General features: G+C 48.8%; 2 protein-coding genes across 5 annotated transcripts; one reads left to right on the top strand and one right to left on the bottom strand.

Annotated features, from left to right (window-relative positions):
• Window positions 1–298: 298 nt before the first annotated feature.
• zbtb48 (zinc finger and BTB domain containing 48) lies at window positions 299–7,695 on the bottom strand. Its single transcript, XM_035382241.1, has 12 exons — window positions 7,559–7,695; window positions 6,196–6,956; window positions 5,421–5,692; window positions 4,791–4,902; window positions 4,454–4,546; window positions 3,716–3,802; window positions 3,068–3,222; window positions 2,332–2,468; window positions 1,946–2,110; window positions 968–1,056; window positions 497–733; window positions 299–388 (listed from the first exon to the last, which is right to left on the bottom strand). Exons 2-12 carry the CDS (start codon window positions 6,940–6,942, stop codon window positions 299–301), a joined length of 2,184 nt encoding a protein of 727 aa, XP_035238132.1. The 5' UTR covers window positions 6,943–6,956; window positions 7,559–7,695.
• On the top strand, window positions 7,628–19,581 carry nol9 (nucleolar protein 9). 4 transcript variants are annotated; one of them, XM_035382531.1, is made up of 13 exons: window positions 7,628–7,755; window positions 9,662–10,223; window positions 10,892–11,114; window positions 12,079–12,212; window positions 12,484–12,625; window positions 13,050–13,146; window positions 13,449–13,546; window positions 14,121–14,282; window positions 14,866–15,103; window positions 15,943–16,057; window positions 16,292–16,466; window positions 16,812–16,945; window positions 17,428–19,581. In XM_035382531.1, the coding sequence occupies exons 2-13, from the start codon at window positions 9,708–9,710 to the stop codon at window positions 17,551–17,553; spliced, it is 2,160 nt and encodes a 719-aa protein (XP_035238422.1). In that variant the 5' UTR covers window positions 7,628–7,755; window positions 9,662–9,707; the 3' UTR covers window positions 17,554–19,581. The 4 variants fall into 4 exon arrangements, with proteins under 4 accessions (XP_035238422.1, XP_035238419.1, XP_035238421.1 ...); XM_035382528.1 differs by lacking the exon at window positions 7,628–7,755 and adding an exon at window positions 7,777–8,645; XM_035382530.1 differs by lacking the exon at window positions 7,628–7,755 and adding an exon at window positions 7,777–8,650.
• The last annotated feature ends 528 nt before the right edge of the window (window positions 19,582–20,109 follow it).

Here is a 20,109-nt window from a genome sequence, read left to right as displayed (position 1 = left end):
AATCATGAAACTGATTTTCAGACCCTAAATGACTTCACGGCTGCCAGTATTTACAGTTGAACATTCTTCTCTGCTGTCAGAAGTCTGAGCACAAAAGCTCTTGTGCGTGTTGATAACACACTCAGGTCCTGCCTCTGGTTCAGACATTTGAGGTGTGAAAATCAGCATTTCCCGATGAATCATGACGAATGGCATTCCTGGCTACTTCACAAAGGGATGTGCAGCCGTGTGCTGTGGGTCGCGTCCTGCGTGTGGCCACGGCGTCGAACGCGGGAGCGAGGACAGGGAGCGACGTTCCTCAGGCCTTCTCCTCGGCTCCGCCCTCAGCCATCTCCTCGGTTACCACGGCAGCGTGGTCACTGGGGTAGGCCCCGGTGACCAGCAGAGTCTGTTCCATTACGTCTGCCACGGAGAACGCCGGCCCCTCCCCTTCCCCTTCCTCCTCCCCCTCCTGTTCCCCTTCCCGCTCTCCGTCTCCCTCTCCCTCCTCCTCAGCCTCCCCCTCCCCCTCGCCCTCCTCTCCCGCCTCACTGGGCCCCGCCCCCTGGGTGGACACCACCTCCTCCACCACGATGGCGCTGGGCTGGATCATGACGCTGATGATGTCGCCGACCGCCGGGCCCGCCCCCTCAACCGCCTTCTCGTCCTCCACCACCAGGTTGCGTAGGCGCCGTTGCCTCGGGTTGTAGTTCTCCACCCGGTTGTGGATCTGGGAGTGTCGACGCAGATGTGCCTAAAAGAGAGGGAGGGAGGGAGGGGGAAGAGGGAGAGAGTTTTGAGTTTTAAGAAGCCTTTATTTTGTCACAACCAAACTGTACATCTGTCAGAAACAACTTATGGTGTTGAGTCAAACCATGTCCCCCTAAGTACCATATTGCTTTTCCCATTTTCATTTAAATGGGTGAAATCATTATTTTATCACAAAGATGATCACCTTTGATTGGTTCACATTCTCTCCGTGACCTACCTGTCTGGTGAACTTGTACCCACACTCGACGCACTCGAACTTCCGCATGCCTTTATGCCGTCGGACGTGAACCCGCAGCTGCTCTATGGCTGGGGGGGAGGGGTAAAGCAGGGTGAGGACACTGCAGTGCTTGTGTGTGCAAAAAATTCAGGTGCCTGGGGTACAAAAGAGAAACCTGCACACTACTAAACTAACTAGTGCAAATAAACATATCAATCTGGAATATACAAAATTCTGTTGCTCAGTTTCTCCTGTATGAGAGTGTTTAATGCAATGCACATGTTGTTTTTCTTAAACATATTTTTTAAATTGGGGTCAACTTTTCTCCTAATTCTCATAATGGTATTTTATCAGTTTTCTGGTCTGCGGAATTTCTGTCTTAAACAAAGAACATCCAGAGCATATGGACCGTTACATCCAATAATTCATCCAGCTGTAATTAGGCATTTAGTGAAGGGAGAGATGTAAAACATCTGTTACTGTGAAAGAAACAATCATTTTTCCTCACTAGACCACAAAATGCTGAGCATAATCTTCCACGCATGGTTTGTTTCTGTCAGCAAGCAAATTAACAAATACATCATGGTCCAGTGCCTGCACTCCTGTAGACAGAATGAACAATGAATAAATCTAATATCACATGCATTTTGAACTCTCCTTTGCAAGAGCCAAACTGCAGACACCAAACTACAGATAGCAGTGGGTTGCTATATTATTGCTCTGCTCTTATGTTAGCATTTGGGCTCTTCTTAGTGGGATATGTTAGCGCTGTAGCCAATATCCTAGCACCAGGCTGATATGTTAGCACTGCAGCCCATATGCTAGCACTGGGCTGATAGGTTAGCACTGCAGCCCATATGCTAGCACTGGGCTGATAGGTTAGCACTGCAGCCCATATGCTAGCACTGGGCTGATAGGTTAGCGCTGTGGCCCATACGCTAGCACTGGGCTGATTTGTTAGCGCTGCGGCGGGCTCACCCTTGAAGGTCTTGCTGCAGATGTGGCAGTAGTGCGGCCGGCCCTCCTGGTGCTTGCTGGCCACGTGGCGCAGGAGCGGCCCCTTCTCCGTGAAGCGCTGGTCGCAGAACTCGCAGCGGAAGGGCCGCTCGCCCGTGTGCGTGCGGTGGTGCTTATCCAGGCTGGCTGTGGGAACAGGTGAAGGTGAACTGTGTGCGTACATGTGTGTGTGTGTGTGTGTGTGTGTGTGTGGGAGTGCCCATGCTGTTCCTGGTAGGTGTGAAATGGGGGAGAGGCAGAGGGTATCCTCAAGTCTGTCAAGCCCTCAGGCAGACATGTCGGTAACTCTGAGCCTGGAAAGTTCCAGAAGCTCGGGGTTGTGTGTCAGGAGTCTGGCGGGCAGTTACCTTGGGTCCTGAAGGTCTTCCCGCAGAGGTGGCACTGGAAGGGCTTCTCTCCAGTGTGTGTGCGTAAGTGCATGTTGAGGTTGGCCTTCTGGGTGAACGCGTGGTTGCAGAACTCGCACACGAATGGCCGCTCGTTCCTGGAGGGCACGAGAACACATTATGGCCAATCAGTCTCCAGACTCTCCTGTCAATTCACTGAATCAGTGCAGACTCTCTTAAGCCCTGACCCTTTCGTGCACTGAAAGCTAGCTTGGCTGTCTCTCGCTGTTCCTGAGACAGGCCGTCTCCTACATACAGACCAGTTTTGTTATATTCACCCATTAACACTCTGTGTTCAAAGTGCAGAAAAGTGTTATATTCATTCATTATCCCTATTGGTCCTCAGTACAGACTATAATGTTATATTAGCTCACGTTTAATGCCACGTTGTCCTAAGTACAGACCATAGTGTTGTTATATTCGCTCATTATCATTTTGTGTCCTAAGTACAGATCAGAGTGTTATATTTACTCATCACCCTTTTGTGTCCTAGGTACCGACCACAGTGTAATAGTTACTCGTTTTCCTTTTGTGTCCTAAGTATAGACCACAGTGTTTTACTTATTAATGCTGTTCTGTCCTAAATACAGACTATAGTGTTGTTATATTCACTCATTACCCCTCTGTCTCCTCAGTATACACGTCACTGTCCCTGTTCTGTCCCATGATCCCCCTGGGTCCCCGCCCCCAGCCCTACCTGTGGATGGCCTTGATGTGCATCTGCAGGCCGTTTCGGCTGGAGGCGCGGTGCCCGCACTCCTCACACACGAACAGCTTCTCCCCACGGTGCTTGGAGGCTTCGTGCAGACGCAGCTCCGTGCGGGACAGGAAGCACTTGGGACACAGGGAGCACTGTGGGAAATAGAGTCCCCACACTCCGGGATTGAGATTATTTTCCTGACAATTCTGAAAAAACTGGTTTCCAGACCCTAAACATCTTGGGGGGCCACCAGTATTTATTGTTGGATATTTTCAACTGAGCACTGAGCAATCCTGTTTCACGAAGCAGGATTACTGAGTCAGCTGGATAACTGCACTAAGTAAAACCTGAAACCCTCCCAAATCTGGAATATGGACTACATCTACAAAAAGAGCCATTCCGGTTTTTACTCAGAGTAGTTGTCCAGCTAACTCAGTAATCCTGCTTGGGGAAATACCACCCTTGTTCCCGGCTGTCAACGAGTGCAGACATTCTTAACGCATGTAAATACGTCAGACTCGTCCTCAGCCTCTTATTGAGATATTTAGGGTCCGAGTTTAAGACCATAAGCCGAGCGTGTAAAATTATTCCAGCTCACTGAAAGGAGACACAAACTCTGATATGTGACAGTCTGGAAGGGCTCACCGCATGTGGTTTGGGGGCTCCATGGACCTTGATTAGATGGATCTTCAGGTCCTTTTTCTGCATGAACTGCTCAGGGCAGGATGTACACTGACACAAAGACCGATGACAATGTAAAGTGAGCTGAATTCAGTACAACGTTATAGCACTTATAATAAACAGTTCATTTAAATGGTGGATTCCTTATAATGTGTACATGGTGTGACAGTTTTGTTTTTTTGGCTATATTTTGAGGCAAAGTAATCATTAAGTGAAACAGAAATGCACAAATTTCATGACGGAACAGATACTTGGTCACTTATCATGGAACATATTTCATTTATTTATTGGGGCCCAAAGATGGCTGTGGAGCGTTAGCTCGTCTGGTGTTAGCGCTGCTGTGGAAATGTGGCTGTAGAGGATGTGGGCCCAGAGATGCTCTGGAGGAGCGTTAGCTCTCCCAGGTTAGCGCTACTGTGGAAATGTGGCTGTAGAAGATGAGGGCCCAGAGATGCTGTGGAGCAGCGTTAGCGCTGCTGTGGAAATGTGGCTGTAGAAGATGAGGGCCCAGAGATGCTCTGGAGGAGCGTTAGGTCTCCCAGGTTAGCGCTACTGTGGAAATGTGGCTGTAGAAGATGAGGGCCCAGAGATGCTGTGGAGCAGCGTTAGGTCGCCCAGTGTTAGCGCTGCTGTGGAAATGTGGCTGTAGAGGATGAGGGCCCTGCAGGCCACGGGCGGCCTGGCTGGAGCTGCGGGACTCACCTTGTTGGGCATCTCCCCCGTGTGCGTGACCATGTGGAACCGCAGCTCCAGCCGCCTCTTGAACGTCATGGGACACATGGAGCACGAGAACACCTGCGCCGCACAAACACACACACACACACAGCACGGAGTAAACGGAGGCATCACACAACTCATCGTCTTAAACAGGAACTCAGAATTTGGTACTTCCTCTACAGTGTTTTAATCAAGGTGCCGTCTAATGTATTAAATTAGTTTTTTGTCTGAGGTTTGTGTGTAGTGGCTTAGGAATGCAACCCTGGGCACCATATCTGGAGAGAGGGAGCCGGCTGCTGATTTATGCGGCGGAGAGACTCACCACGCCTGCCCTGTTCAGACAGTTCCGCGCCTCGTGTTCCAGAAGGTTCTCCTTCCTGTAGTAGCACTTGCCGCACTTGGAGCACTCGAACGGCTTCTCCCCGGTGTGGCGCCTGCGGTGTGGAAAAAGCCCACGTGAGAAGCGGCGCTCCACGCCGAGACAACTTCGGCTGGGTCTGCTGCGACATTCTGCCGTGACATTTTCATCCTGCGGGCTGCTGGGATACCCTGCTCTGTGTAGACTGATGGTTTTGAACCCGCGAGGCCTGCGATCCGTGTGATGTTCATTAACTATTGCTCCAACACATAAATGTTTTTTTATGAGGTAATCACAATGGATGAATCTCCGTGTAAATAATAACTCAATACAGCATCCTACACACAAAATAAATATACTAACTCCTATTGCCCTGTCTTAGAAGAAAATACACTATTGTTTTTCAGCCTTAAAACATGGTTCATAACTGCGGTTAGGTGTGTGTGTGTCTCAGCCTAATACAGTGTCACTAATCTCTCCATTTACAGTGATAGATACAGCGAAGGAAAAAGGCTTTGGAAAAGAAGATGAATACTCTCAGCCAGACCAGACCAACTCACATTAAACTTATCGTTTGTGTTTGCCAGTGCTTACCGGTTGTGCACCTTGAGGTAGTATTTGCTGAGGAAGGTCTTGTGGCACGTGGGGCACTGGACAGAGCTCCTCTTGGGATCCCGAACCGCCCCCTCGCCGTTCTCCTTGTTGACAGCTTTCCCGCGGCCCTTACGTCTGGCCCTCTGGGGCCCCCCGGTGGCAGTGGGAAGGGAGCGGGGCAGGTACTCCTCGTCCGTGTCCTCCTGAAGCCCTTCCACCTCGCCAGCATCATCTTCCTCATTGTCGTTGGCCAGCTCTGAGTTCCCTCCCACCTGGGAACAGAAACCCACCCCGTGTTTCTTTGGTAAGTAAGTCACAAGAGCAAAAAACGTTGCTTTTGCTATCACAAATATGTCATTAGAACGTTCTTGCCAGACTATTGTAATGCTGATGTAACACTCACTACTGGAAAGCAATGGAGTTCCACAACACTGACTTAGAATTTAGAAAAAAACATTCCAAAAAACCTACCCTTCAAAGGGTTAAACAAACACACTGCAGCTCCAAACATTAACAATCACTTTTTCTGATGAACTGGATTTTAAGTTTCAAAACAACTTTTCCTATTTTTCAGACTGTTTAGTTGACCACATTAAACATATATATTTAATCACATAACAAAGAAACTTTTTTTTTTTAAAGAAAGCTTGCCTCGTGCCTCACAAGATATTTTCATAACATTTTCTTACATAACTACACCATCTTGGCTCTAGGCCTGATTTCTGCCATTTAAGTGGATTCACATCCTTATCCTGATGGAGATAAATCCAGGTACCTCAGGCTCACTGGCAGGCCGGTCTCTGCTCTGACCTCCTTCCTCTGCTCCTCCCTTTCCCCCCTCTAGGGTCCCGGGGTCGGCCTTCCTGGGCGCGCCTCCGCGCGGGGTGAGAGGTGGGGTGGGGCCGTCCCTTAGCAGGCGACTGGGTCCCTTGACCGTACGGCCAGAGCGTGTTGTAGTGGTGGGGGGCGGGATGGGGGCGGTCTGTTTGGGTGTGGTACTGGCGGCTTTAGGCCGGGTTTTGGGCGTCGGCCTGGGTTTCTGCTTTCCCTTCACTGGGGTCTCAGAGCTGGAGGTGTCCTGGGGAATAGAGGGAACGTTGGGCCCCCTGTAACCTTCATCCCCAGTCCCCAGCTCTTCGGTCTTGGGCCTCTGAGGCAATCTCTGCTGGCAGCTGAAGTTCTGGCAGAGGTTGACAGCGTCTGGTACTGACAGGCTGACAGCCGCCCTTCGCACTTTTTCCAAGTTGACAGAGTCCAATTTAAGCTCCCCGGTGTACACAAAGTCCAGGACCACCTCCAGTCCATCTGTAGGGCATTCCTCTGGTAGGCAGACCTCCATGCAGGCCGTGGTGGTTGTATAGGCCTCCTGGAAGAGCTCGCTGAAGCATGCTAACACGTTGCGATGTGCGAGGTACACCTGCCCGCTCCCCAAACTCAGCATTGCGTCGCAGAACCTGCCCAGCCCCCTCTGCTGGTTGAGGAAGGACAGCACGCGCTGGGCATGGGCATGAGGCACAGCCATCTCCTCCTTGAAACCTGCAACAACCAGATGGGGAGAGGAGGAAAGTGAACTCAAGACACTATATAAACGTTTGAGACCCAATCCAGACGATATGGCGATTTAGTAATGCTAATACACATAATATTCCTGAGTTATCATTGATAATTTGTTATGTGGTTGCTTTCCCTGGGGGACAGATTCATGTTTTTGTTCTACACGGGATTTCTAACGGCCAATGTTTGCTTCCAAGATAGCGATCTAGATCGCAATGCTTCCTTGCTAGCTACATAAAACGCTTATTTGGTCAAATACAATAGAAGAACTCCCATTATGGCTCAGAAAGTATATGTCTCGTGTATTTCAGGAAATGAACATTTAATAAATTACTTGGTATCCGCATAACTGTTATTGTTCATGGCAGTGGCGTTATTAGGTTTGTGGCTACTGTGTGCGCTGGATTTCCAAGCTTCTGTGACCCGTCGATTTTATCATTTTCCATCAAAAACTATTCGGCTACAATAATTTGAGGTAGCTAACAAGCCCTTACCTCAACGTTTGCAGTAAGATCGATGTTTTTACTGACGCTCCCTAAGCTTTAATTTCTGTTGCAGATAAAATAGTGTTCTGCGCCACTCACCTTAATATTTCGATGGAAAAGTCCTTCCTGTTTCAGTCGACGAAATTATAGAATCTCTGAAATTATATTCTTTGATTAATGCTTAAACAGAAATCTTGAAGACATGAATTACTTTTTTTATTACAACATAGGAGGCCATATTGGTGCAGACACAGGATGTGACGACATTGGTGGAGAGCCCAGTAGGGAAATGTGAGGTAACGTGAGAAGCTATAGTATAAGTTGACTCTACTGGTGTCTGCTGTGCATACTAGCTTAAAGAAATCGATGATGTTTTACCGATCAATAGAATAAAGATTACATGTCTTCATTAGCATTAATTCAATATTCCATATTTAGCTTACTGGTTATATTAAACGTTTGAGTTCAACGCTGCTGATTAATTTACATCGCGAACCTTTGTTTTGAACCTCTTATTTTGTTTGTCACGTTACTTCACCCCACCACAGTGACTTTATCTGTTAATGTATTAAGGGGTACTTTAAATTAAGTGTAACTAGCCACCCAATGTGTACATAATCGAAAAATTATTCATTTTGTAGCAACCGCTAAGTATTTTTTATGTGTAATCAAACTCCAAAAAGCATTCGTTCTGTTCATAGGTTCTGTTGTAGGTTTCCTGCAGGCATTACACTTTAGCTTTTACAACACTAGGGGGCCCTCTTGCGGACAAGAGATTGGAAACAAAAACTTAGGGGAGGGTATTCACTGTCCAGCATTTTGTACAGTGCGCAGGGAGTGCACCGGGCACCGAGGCGACATTTCTCAAAAAATACAAATTTGAATGACTTCGACCTGCCACTGGAAGGTGTAGATGGACGAGTTGCATGTTTAACTCTGTTTGGGTCTTTCGTTTACACGGTGTTTAATAAAAACCGGCCACATTAATTGATACTTGGTGTGAAAAACGAGGTTGGCTAGTTAGCTAACTTGTGCGGTGCTGCCAGAAGAATGATGGTTGGCCAAACAAGTCATCATGCTGTGGCGGCGGGGTCTACACATGGACCGAGAGCTAACGTTACACAAATAAGGGGCCGTTAAATGTGCGAGATAAACACTTAGCTGGTGGTCGTACGGATCAAGAGAGGTAAGGTGAGGTTTGTTTTTTGACTGTTTTTTTGGAGGTAGACCGTACTATAGAAAATTTGCTAACCAGGTTATTGTGTCTAACGTTATATAGCTAGCTATCGTTTCATAGCCAAATGGAGAGTGGTGCGTGCTTGCTTATGTTCAGCTAGCAAAATTTGTAACTACAGTACAGAATTCACCTTGGTGAATCGATTATGTATTTCATGCGAGTGGCAGTGACGATGAATTTAACCTATAGTTCTGTTAAGCATTACAGAACCAGTCCAGCAAGCATAAAACACGATTTGTCTTGTAATGGCGACTTGTAGTTAGCTAAGGTGGCTAACGTTAGCTAGGTACATCAACTAAGACGTTAAAACGATTTTAAGAGGCAATCGGTATTCTCTTTCCCGCAACTTAACAAACGCTAGTTAATCTAGATGAGCAAATTGTGCAATATATTATATTGTATAATAACTTGGAATATAATATTATAGTTTCTAGTAGTTATCACTGCATCAGTACGAATATATATATATTTAAATATTATGGGATGTTATAGCTAACCAATAAAAAGCTGGCTAGTTTACGAAACCGGTGTGCAAGAAACGCCAGCATGATATTCTGCGTCAGTGTCGGTTTGTAGTTTGAAATGAATACTCTAGTTTTAAGTAAACAATTTTAAGATATTCAGATACAAGGTTAAAGTAGTAGACGACACACTTTAGCTCTTTTAATGTAATTTTTAATAATTAGTGCTAATCAGTTGGCCTTTGTGCCTTGTAAGAACTCAGGAGCTTTTGGTCTTGAAAGTGGACATTCTGACTACCAGACCACTGGAATGGTCACGTACTGTGTATTGATTAGGCTACTACCGAATGGTGAGGTCCATCATCTCGTTTTCCACGCGATTCTCATATTTTAGGCTAGACTTAAATTAACAGAATTGTCTCGCGTCTTCTCGTCTGTCTTGTTATTCTCCAATTTCACGTTTACTGTGTGACCTGCCAAATTAATTGTCACATTTATCTACAGGTGCCCTGTTCAGAAGTTTAAAGTAGCAGCGGTTAGGCAGGAGAACATGAAAGTGGCAAACGGTGGCCCTAAGGCCAAAGGGAGGAGTTCTGTGGAAATGAAGAAGGCCAAGAAGAAGAGGAGGCAGTTCCACACCCAGAAATCCAGCATGGTGAACTCAGACTCCCCAAGCACCAGCCCAGACACTGCCATGGCCAAAAAGTACTACCAATTGTCCAGCAGGGGGCAGCACAGCGTAAAGAGACTGAAGAGTGGTGCTCGGCCGGTCAACTCTGGGCAGAGCCAGGGGCAGGGACCTCCTCCGAAGACCAAAGGGAAGGCTAAGCCTGGCTCATCGGACCCTCACGCCCACACCAACGGGGGCGCTGGGCCGCACCTTCTGACGGAGTCCAGCTCGGAGGACTCGGAGTACTGGACCGCCTTCGCCCTGTCAGTCCTGCAGAATGGTGTGGAAGGGGAACGCCCAGTGGGGGCGGACCCCGACGGAAAAGGGGAGGAGCCATACCACGCCGAGCGAGACCCCATCCACAACTGGACCGTACTGCTCATGCGGCAGGGACAGGTAGGTGGGGACAGTGGCGCTCACCTTTCAGAACGCAGCATTGCATGCTGGGATAGCAGCGTCTCGCTGCATGCGTCTTTCAGTCTCCAGTATGAGTGGTGGAATGCAAAATGTACTCATTTCTACTGCATGGTTGCATTCACAACTGCATTGCTGACTGTTCTGTGTTTTCATACGCAAACTCAATTTCTCTGTTTTCAATGTTAGTTCATAGAAATGTTTTGTATGGGAAAATTTATAGTTGCTAGGTATTCCCTGCTATAATGTGTGCATTTTTATGCAGTTCAGCAGCTAGCTAAAAAAACTGAACATGCTCACGAAAACTGCTTATTTTACTACACCAAGTGGACCATTCTAGTGCAGTGCCGGATGTGTATATTATGCACTTATTGTACGTCGCTTTTAATAAAAGCGTCAAAATAAATATAATGCAATATAATGCCAATTCTAGCTTTTGTTGGTGGGCCTATATTTTTCTGTAAACATTTTTAGATTGTGTTTTTCCTTTTGAGAAAAATTATTGCTGCAAATGTGGTGTGCAGATATAGTTTACCCACAGTTACTTTAGTTGAAACAGTACCACACAAAGCTTGGCCACTCATGTCGCTGGAAGTGAAACCTGATTTCTTTGCATCCTGGGTAATTGAGTCTCCTCCTTCTCTGCCCAGCGGTTGCATTTCCGGGGGAAGGCCCTGCTCACCTGCCTGTACGGGAGAGTGGAGGTGCTGGGGTTCACCATCGAAGAGGGCCAGCAGCCGTACCCCGTCTTTTCCCCACCCACGCACTTCCCCCTGTCCATCACCGCCATGGGAAACTCCTCCCTCATCTGCAAGACCATTAAAGAGCGCCGCCTGGAGGCCAAAAGCATCATCCGCAAATACCTGTCCATAGGTAATGCCCCAGGGAGGGGTCACTGGGCTAGGCTCTGGGCTCTGAGGGGGAGGTGGATTGTGGGAAGGGGAAGCGCATGGGCAGGCAGGCACATGCGCCCACACACACAGACGCGCACACACACACACATACACATGCAAACACACATGCGTTATGAGCACCAAGGAAAAATGGGTCAGTTTTTGCTCGGTAGGTTGGTAAATGGTGACCTCAGTGGAGCAACGGACTCTGTAAGAACACCTCTTAGTTATGCACTGAAGTTTCATCAACCGGAGCATTTTATGCAGTGTGAAAAGAACAGAAAGAAAAAAAGTAAAAAATAAATATCTGTGCCAGTGGTCAAATGACACATTGTCCCGATGGGAATCGTGAGCTGTAGTGTGGCATTGCGGTTTGGGTTTGGACGCTCCTCAAGCCTATTACCCACATGTTATCTTTCCTAACCACGACTCCAAACTCGCCCCGCCCCACGGGATTATTTCCCCGTTAATGCTACATTATTTCTGAAATAGCGGCGAAGACTGAACGTTCCGTACTTTCATTCCAGAAATTTTAATTCGGTCAGTTCAACTTGTAATGCTTTCACTAAGTGTGCTATATTGCGAATGATTTCTGAAATGGGGAAGATTAAATTTTTAATCAGTCACAATTAAATTGAATTAGGCTCATAATTATGAAATCATTAGGATCATAATTGCTGAAAGAGTATCTACCTGGTCACTGAAACTAAATCATTTGAGCTAAATGCAAGCTCAAAACCCAAAGCAAATGACAGTGAGTCGAACCTGTAAGTTCAAGGGGACGTATTTTCAACAACTTTAAATTACCCAGGGATTGGCTACAACTGAATGCAGTGTTTGGGGGGTGGGGGGTGGGAATCATGACTGAGTTAGAGAACCCCTTGTGTGAGGTAGTGTGACCCTGGCGGGTTCTGACCCGGCCTGTTGCCGTGGCGGTTCTGCAGCGGATCCGCGGAAGAGGCTCCTGGGTGCGGTGGATCCGGACTGCTGCCTGGTTCTGCTGGAGCCGCTGGACACCCCTCTGACCCGCTTCCTCTCCAGCCTGCCGGAACACCGGGACCTGTTCAGCCTCAGCGCGGTGAGCCTGCAGCCGCCCGCCGGGCTAGCACACCCGCTCTGTCTGCTGTCTGTTATTACTGTTATTAGTATTATTCTCGGCCTGTTACTTAAGAGAAATGTCTAAATATTATTTTTCGTCACTATTTCTTCATTAATTTTGGAAAATGATGACGATATTTTTATAGGATAAATGTATTGTTGACATTATAACTGATAAAACCACAATAGAAAAAAAGAAAAACTCGGAGGACCACGGACTGACAGTGTTTTGCGCTTTGATTGGTTGACAGAGGGAGCTGGACCAATCGTCGGTCCCGGAATGCCCCCTGTCAGCAGTGGGCCTCATCCCCCTGCGCAGCAGCGGCGGCGAGAGCCTTGTGATGTCACAGAGCTACCGGAACGCCCTCTCCAGCCTGCTGCACGCCTGCCAAGGTAGCCCCCACCGCGGCCCCCAAAGTTCATCCGCAGGTGTACACTCCGCCAGGCAGCCGGCCGAGTCTCGAGCCGTACGCTGTTCCTCCCGCGTGGACGGGGGTTCGATTCCCCCACCGTGGCACTTTCTCAGCTGTGGTCCCTTCTCTGTCAGTTACTCCGGCTGCTTTGGCGCTGTTTGAGTAAAGCACAAGTGTATGAAAGGAGGGCAGAATGTCCTGCTCTTCTTTAAAAAAAAAACTAACACAAAAAGAAACTCCTGCCCCAGGGTTCTTTGTTAAATACGCTCCTATCATTAAACCCTTTTAATGAACCCTTGATTTCCTTTGCTGCAATCGTGTCGCTTGTCTCCAGGGATGTGTCACTGTGTCATGTTTTAATTATCAAATTAACATCAATCCTCTGTCCCCCCCCCCCCGCACAGAGGAGTCTGATGGCTGTCCGGTCATCCTGGTGTGCGGGGCCAAGAACACCGGGAAGTCCTCCTTCACCCGGCACCTCATCAACACCCTGCTCAACCAGTGAGTGCTGCCCCCACCCGCCAGGTCGTCACGGCGACGTGCGCGATCGGAAAGGGTCACGGCATGTTCAGATAAAGCAGCTGCACTATGAGCGCTGCTCTGTGTAAGAGTGGAAGCTTCTGTCTACTCAAGTGTTAACGGATGTAACGCTTACACTCTTTACTGTGTGTCTGTGTGTGTGCGCGCGCGTGTGTCTGTGCATGTGTCTGTGCGCGTCTGTGTGTGTGTGCGCGTCTGTGTGTGTCTGTGCGTGTGTCTGTGCATGTGTCTGTGTGTGCGTGTACGTGTCTGTCTCCGTACAGCACCGCCAGTGTGGACTACCTGGAGTGCGATCTCGGCCAGACGGAGTTCACCCCTCCCGGCTGCCTGTCCTTGCTCACCGTCACCGAGCCGCTGCTGGGTACGTACCTCTCACCGAACCCGAGCGGCCACGCCTGGCTGGTGGGGGCGGGGCACATAGCTGACTCTTCCTGGCCTGAACCCTCAGCTTGAACTCCTCTGTTATATGCCTCTGCAATGCACTCAGTAGAGGGCATTATTTGCTTTTGTTTTCTTGTCTTATTGTCTGTCATTATTGTAAAACTGAATTACAGTTGTATTGAGCTGAATTAAATATGTTAACAGCAGTGTCCTTCTTCAGTCCAGCACTTCGCACGGTACCCCACGCAGTGTCTGTAGGGTACTGTGGAAATTTTTAAAAATGTCTTTGATATTTATAAATGGGGTTTTTTTTAATAACTTGGTTTCACATTTTTTGGGTAATTTGTTCTGTTAAAGTGTACCTACTATAGTCCTCAACTTAGTTAGGCTGTATACGTTTGCACAGGGTTCACTGGTGGCATGGGGGGAGCTAAGGAAATGCCTCTTTGTGGCCTGCTTTGTGACGTCAGTGCGAAACCACCCCTTGTGATGATGATGTCACAGAGCAGTCTCGGTTCAGTTGTGGCTCTCTCTCTCTCTTGCTCTCTCCTCAGGCGCCCCGTTCACCCACCAGTGCACCCCGGAGCACATGGTGTTTTTCGGGGAGACGTCCTGCGAGAGGGACCTGGACCGCTACCTGGAGTCGCTCAAGTTCCTGTGGCGCTCCTACAGCCGCGAGACGCCCGTCATCGTCAACACCATGGGCTGGGTCAAAGGTCAGTCCCAGCGCTTCCTGCTGATGATGGGAGAGCAGGGCTCCATGAACCTTTACTAGCTGAGCTCCAATGAGCTCCATAGCAGAATGTGATGATTAGTTGAATCGATAATATATAAAGGGTCAACTGATGCTTTGTTTCGTTAATGTCACTCTTTCATGACATCTGACTAAATTTGGGGTCAATTCCATTTCATTTCCGTTGATTCAGTAAGTTAATTGAAGCTCACCTTGTGAATTGGACGCCCTGTTACATTCTATTAGAATTTAACCCTAGAATGTTACAAATAGGGAACGTTTTATGAAAAATTCGGTCAGTCAGTGTTCTAAAACCCCATTGCTTTCAATTACCTGCAGTGATATATCAGTATTAGAATGTTCAGTTAAGAACATTCTAATCATATATTTGTGATCTCACGTATTAATGGGTCAATTAAGTCCCCTGAATTGAATTTTCTTGAATTGAAATTAAGTTGGTTAAATTGAATTAAATTTCCTGAATTGAAACCTGCTACCACTGGAAGTCAGGTTCAGCTGGTGCCCTGTCTCCTCCCCCCCACTGATGGTCATCTCCTCTGCTGTAGGTTTTGGCTTCCAGCTGCTGGTGGACTTAATTCGACTGTTCTCCGTCACCCACGTGGTGCAGCTGAGCTACGGCTCCACCACCCAGTGCCCAGACCTCACCCCCGCCTTCATGAGCTCCGCCCCCGGCTGGCAGACCCGCCCCCCGGCTCCGCCCACGGAAGAGCAAGCCGCGCCCCAGCCCCACGTGCTGCTCAGCGTCCAGTCGGAATTCGAGGGAGCGGGGACCGTGAGCAACATGTGAGGAAATTTCAGCGTTTGGTTCGCTCCGCTCAGTCAGTCGACTCTTTCTTTACGGTTATTGCGGTAGTAGTCTACCCCAAATACAGCTCGATTTGTTTTCATGCGTTATAAATCAAACCCTGTGCTTGGCCTAACAGGTCTTCCAATTAAGCATAGTACTGCAATTCCCATGAAGCATTTCACCATCATCTCATTGACATCATAGATGATGACTTAAGAATTATGGGAGCTTGGGGCGAGGGAAGTGTGAACAGCTGTACTGATGCTAGTTTGGTTTTTAATGGACACATTACAAGGGCCTGCACCTGTGTAAATGTTTGATTTAGCAATGCAAAAGATAACAGTAACTTTTTTTGTAAGTCAAAAAATTTAAGGGCACACTTAAGCATCCCACTTTGTAGTGCTCCTAAATTATATTTTTAGTTAGCGCACATCAATTCTCTGGAGCAAACGCTCCTAAAATGAGAGCGCTGTGGAGCCCTGAATCCACCACCCACTTTTGGGGACGCAACGTGTAGTCGTTGAAAACCCATCTTGTGGGCTTGCTGAAAGCCGGTCGGGCGGGCGGTTCAAGCGTAAGCTTTGAGATGCAGGCCTGTGGTTTATTAGTCACATTCCTTGAACCGCCCGCTGAGAATGTGACCCGTGTCTTAGCTGGCATATCGCTGGCTTGGCCCGTCTCCACTATAGTAAGTGCCTTCCCCAGATGATAGGGTGAATGTGTTTAAAGTGTGTAAGGCTTGTGGGGCCCTGACCTGGGTCTGGGTGCTGGAGTCACGTGTGGTCTGTGTGCTGCAGGCGGTTAGAGTCACTGCTGTGTTTCTCTGCTGTCGCAGGAGGTACCACCGCTCTAACATTCTGCGCGACCTGGCCCTGCTGGCCTACTTCAGCCAGCTGCAGGCCCCCGAGTCGGGCCCCGTGAGGCCCCTGCACTGCTTCATCCCGTACCAGGTAAGCCCCTCCTGCAGTGTGAGTGAGAGAGAGTGTGAGTGAGAGAGAGAGTCTCTGGGCTCTGGCCTGCTCTCTTTGTGCCCTTATCTGAGGTTCTCTGTGGTACACCTATAATGTGTTCTCTCTCTCTCCCCCTCTCCTCCCTCCCTCCCTCTCTCCCCCCCCTCTCTCTTTCTCTGTATCCCTCCCCCCTCCTCCCGCCCCTCTCTCCCCCTCCCCCCCCCCCCCCCGCAGGTCCCCATGTCGGCCGTGGCGGTGCGGGTGACTCACTCTGAGGTGGCCCCCCTGCACACGCTCTACGCTGCTAACGGCAGCCTGGTGGGGCTCTGCTGCCTGGGGGAGAAGGTGGGGGGCTCCGGGGGGCCCGTCCTGCTCTCGCACACCCCCATCTGCCCCTGCGTGGGCTTCGGTGAGTACCCCGACCCCTCCCTCTCTCTCTCCCCCTCTGTCCCTTTGTCTCTCGCTACAGCTCTCCATCTCATTTTTCATGGTATGTTTTAGGGATGTTGTAAGTTCCTGGCGCTGTGGACAGTCATGAACATTACTGTTAGCCGTATGATGAATTGTCGTGTTCAGCTTTGTCAGAAGGGGTGTGATATTAGTCTAACTAGAACACCACAGTTGAGTCTGTACCAGGGGTTGGTCACCACTGATCTAGGACGTTCTCCACCCCTTGTTCAGCTGCATCAGTTGTTCAGATGTAAGTAGATGTGTTTGAGTGATAAGGTGCTGACGTTGAGGTTGCGTTGGGCAGGTGTACTGCGGGGCGCGGACACGGCGCGGGGGCTCTACTTCCTGGTGACCCCCGTGGCCCCCTCCGTCCTGCGGCGAGTCAACTGCCTGCTGATGGGCGGAGTCACGCTGCCCCACACCCTCCTGAGAGCGCAGGTGAGCGGGCGTGTCTGAGTGTCTGTCTGTCTGTCTGTCCGTCTGTCTGAGTGTCTGTCTGTCTGTCTGTCTGTCTGTCCGTCTGTCTGAGTGTCTGTCTGTCTGTCTGTCTGTCTGAGTGTAGGTGTGTTTCATGTGTCCCTTCTGACCCTCTGGCTGTCTGATCCTGGCACGGCTGTGTGTTTGACTGCATGTTCATCTGCAGGCTTGCTGCCTGTCAGTGCCTAATTTATCAGTGTACGTGTGAGTGTGTGCGTGTACCTGTGTACATGCGTGCGTGTGAGCATGTGTGTGTGTGTGTGTGTCTGTGTGTGTGTGTGTGTGTGTGTGTGTGTGTGTGTGTGTGTGTGTGCACCACTCTTATGGTCTTTCTGTATTTGTGAGTCTCAACGTGTCTCTCATTCCCACCTTTCTCCACCCTCTGTCCCCCTCTTTTCTCTCTCTCTCTCTCCCCCCTCTCTTCCCTTCTCTTTCTCCTGCAGCGGGGGATTGAAGGGGAGAAGCCCTACGTAACCATGGAGTACAGCTTCGAGCTGACGGGGGCGGGGAAGATGAAGGTCTTCAAAGGGCTCCTGAGGAGAGAGCACATGGGTGGGAGTGGCCACTAGAGGCCCCGCCCCCACGTCTCTGTGTCTCTGACCACCAGTGTCCATACCCCTCTATCCTCCAATGAGGAGCCTCTGCCTGACCGACAGAATCAAACGGAACACTGGTGAACGGGGAGGTGAAGAGTTCACAGCATGGGAGGACCTTTTCCTTTGTATTGTTATTGCTTTTTTTCCACGTACGCTCAAAGGTGACTGTGGTATACACAGCGCGGAACGCTTGCCCCAGGCTGTTGGGCCCATCAGCCCCCTGACGAAGCCTCCAGGTCACATCTGTCAGAAAACATGGCAGCCGTCAGCGAGCTCTCTTTTCCACCACAGCAGGGCTGTCGGGCTCCAGTCCTGGAGGGGCACAGTACCCCTTTAACTCCAATGCTGAAGGGACACAGTACCCCTTTAACTCCAATGCTGAAGGGACACAGTACCCCTGCAGGTTTAACTCCAGTTCTGTAGGGCCACAGCAGGTTTAACTAGATCCTGGAGGATTCCGATTTTTCATGCGTCTCAAGTCCCTGATTGGCAAAATAAGTCTCTCACCTCCAAGACCTAAATTGGCTGCTGAAAGTAAACGACAAAAACCTGCAGATGCTGTGGCCCGCTAGACTGAAGTTAAACTTACAGACAGTTTTACCCCCCAGGACTGGAGTTAAACCTGCAGGCACTGCGGCCCTCCAGGACTGGAGTTAAACCTGCTATGGCCCTATAGGACTGGAGTTTGGCACTAGGACATTTAAAAAGATTTGTGCCATTCACATATGTTCAGAAAAGCTTCATTTCAAGTCCCTGGATTTCTGCAATGGAATTGCTTCATCTAATTTCACATGCAAGTTGGCGATTTGTTTTCGTTTTTGGCGGAAAGGGGGCACGATGACATTGAAACCTGCCAGAAACTATTAGATCTATGATCTAGAACTCTGCAGTCAAAGGAACGTCCCATTTTTTCAGTCACTTGGGCAAAACTGGATTTTGTCCAAACAAAAAAAAAGAAGAAAAAAACTATCATTTTTATTGTGAGACATGATTAAGCTCTGGAAACACATGTAACATGTCTCTTTTCCATTTAAGGCAACATGTATTTTAGCGAGTAAAAGCACAATTACTGTACTGAATAATTCTGTAGTCAATCTTTACACTGTAGAGCCTGTATATCTGCCTGTCGCTCACAGAACCCTCTTTGTTCTGGGCGGCCGCGTTAGAGTCTGTTTTAGTCTTACTGGTCGAGGTTTTAGTCTGGCCTTTGCAAACGGACGCTGTGTCCAGCAATGGAGTTGCGCCATTTTTTCTGCTAGGACAGTTTAAATCATCGCTGTACAGACATGCCAGCTTGAGGCCGTTTCACTCTTTAGTCTGCGAGAGTGGTAACGGTCATCTCCTCCAAGACTATACTGCGCTTGAACCGGGCAGGCTGGTTGTGCTCTTACTGCGTTTCGTTCCCTACACCCTCTTGCAAGTGTGCACTTGGTGGGACACCTGCCCTTGCTCAGGGGAAGAGCGAGTGAGCGACTTTGGAGCATTGTACTCTTCTCACACGCCTGTGGGAATTCTGTAGAAAGACCCGGAAGAAAACTGGTGGTGGTGTTGACCTCAATACCCACCCGTGCAACAGCGCCATGAGCAACCGGAAACTGTCCAAATGTTGAAAGTTGGGACCGTGAGGAGGCTGGAACTTGTGGTTCCTTTCCTGGGTGGACTTTTGGGAACGGGGGTGAGGGTCTATCCAGTGTGGCCTCGTTCTGTTCTTTTGACTACCCTGAAAGGCCTCCTTTCTCTATTGGTTAGTTTTGTGGAGTTTTCGGCAGTGCTTGTCATAAAATGCCTGTGAGAATGGACTTCTTTGAAGGAGGGGGAGGAGCTGGAGAGTAGAGGCGACGTCCTGGGTCATTGTGGGAGGGGCCAATGCCAGTTATTGTCGTACAGTTGACGCAACCCCTGACGCTCAACTGGTTACTAATAATTTTTTTTATGTGCTATCGAAATACGGGAAGCGTGGAGGGATACTGTTATCATAATAAAATATTGCTCTTGTGTAAATACTGGGTGTCATGTTGCTCTTTGGCTTGACTAGGACTTGTTATATCGCTGGTGTACAGGTGAGTTAAATAAGTAAAGTTTCAGTACTTTGTGGACTATTATAATAAGCTCATATTTGTTTAAACCTTTGCATTGTTGCCATGATTATTTGTTTCAAGCTGACTTGTTTTTTTTTTACCACTAGATGGCAGTAGAGATTTTCCTCCAATATAAGTCACTACATGAATTGCTCTCAATTTCACTGTTCCAGTCTGGTGTAGGGGTGACTCACTTGGCTGCTAGAGGCTCTGCTTGTATGATTCTCTCTGAAATCATTTTTGTGATTGGCTATGAAATAAAGTGATTTAATTAGCAGTTGGCTTCAAGTCGAGCCTCACCGCACACGGCTCCCTCAGAATAGTAGTCACTCCGGTTTTCATAGCAAGGCAGTGCAGCACATAAGCTCATTTAAATTTGTACGGTTGGGCTGTCATGCGCTGCAGTGGGAGATGACTGTACCCCAGTGTGCCGGTTATGGCTAAAGCCTCC

This window comes from Anguilla anguilla, chromosome 11 (genome assembly GCF_013347855.1).
Source record: "Anguilla anguilla isolate fAngAng1 chromosome 11, fAngAng1.pri, whole genome shotgun sequence".
In the NCBI taxonomy this organism is placed as follows: Eukaryota; Metazoa; Chordata; class Actinopteri; order Anguilliformes; family Anguillidae; genus Anguilla; species Anguilla anguilla.
This window is presented reverse-complemented; position numbering and strand designations above follow the sequence as displayed.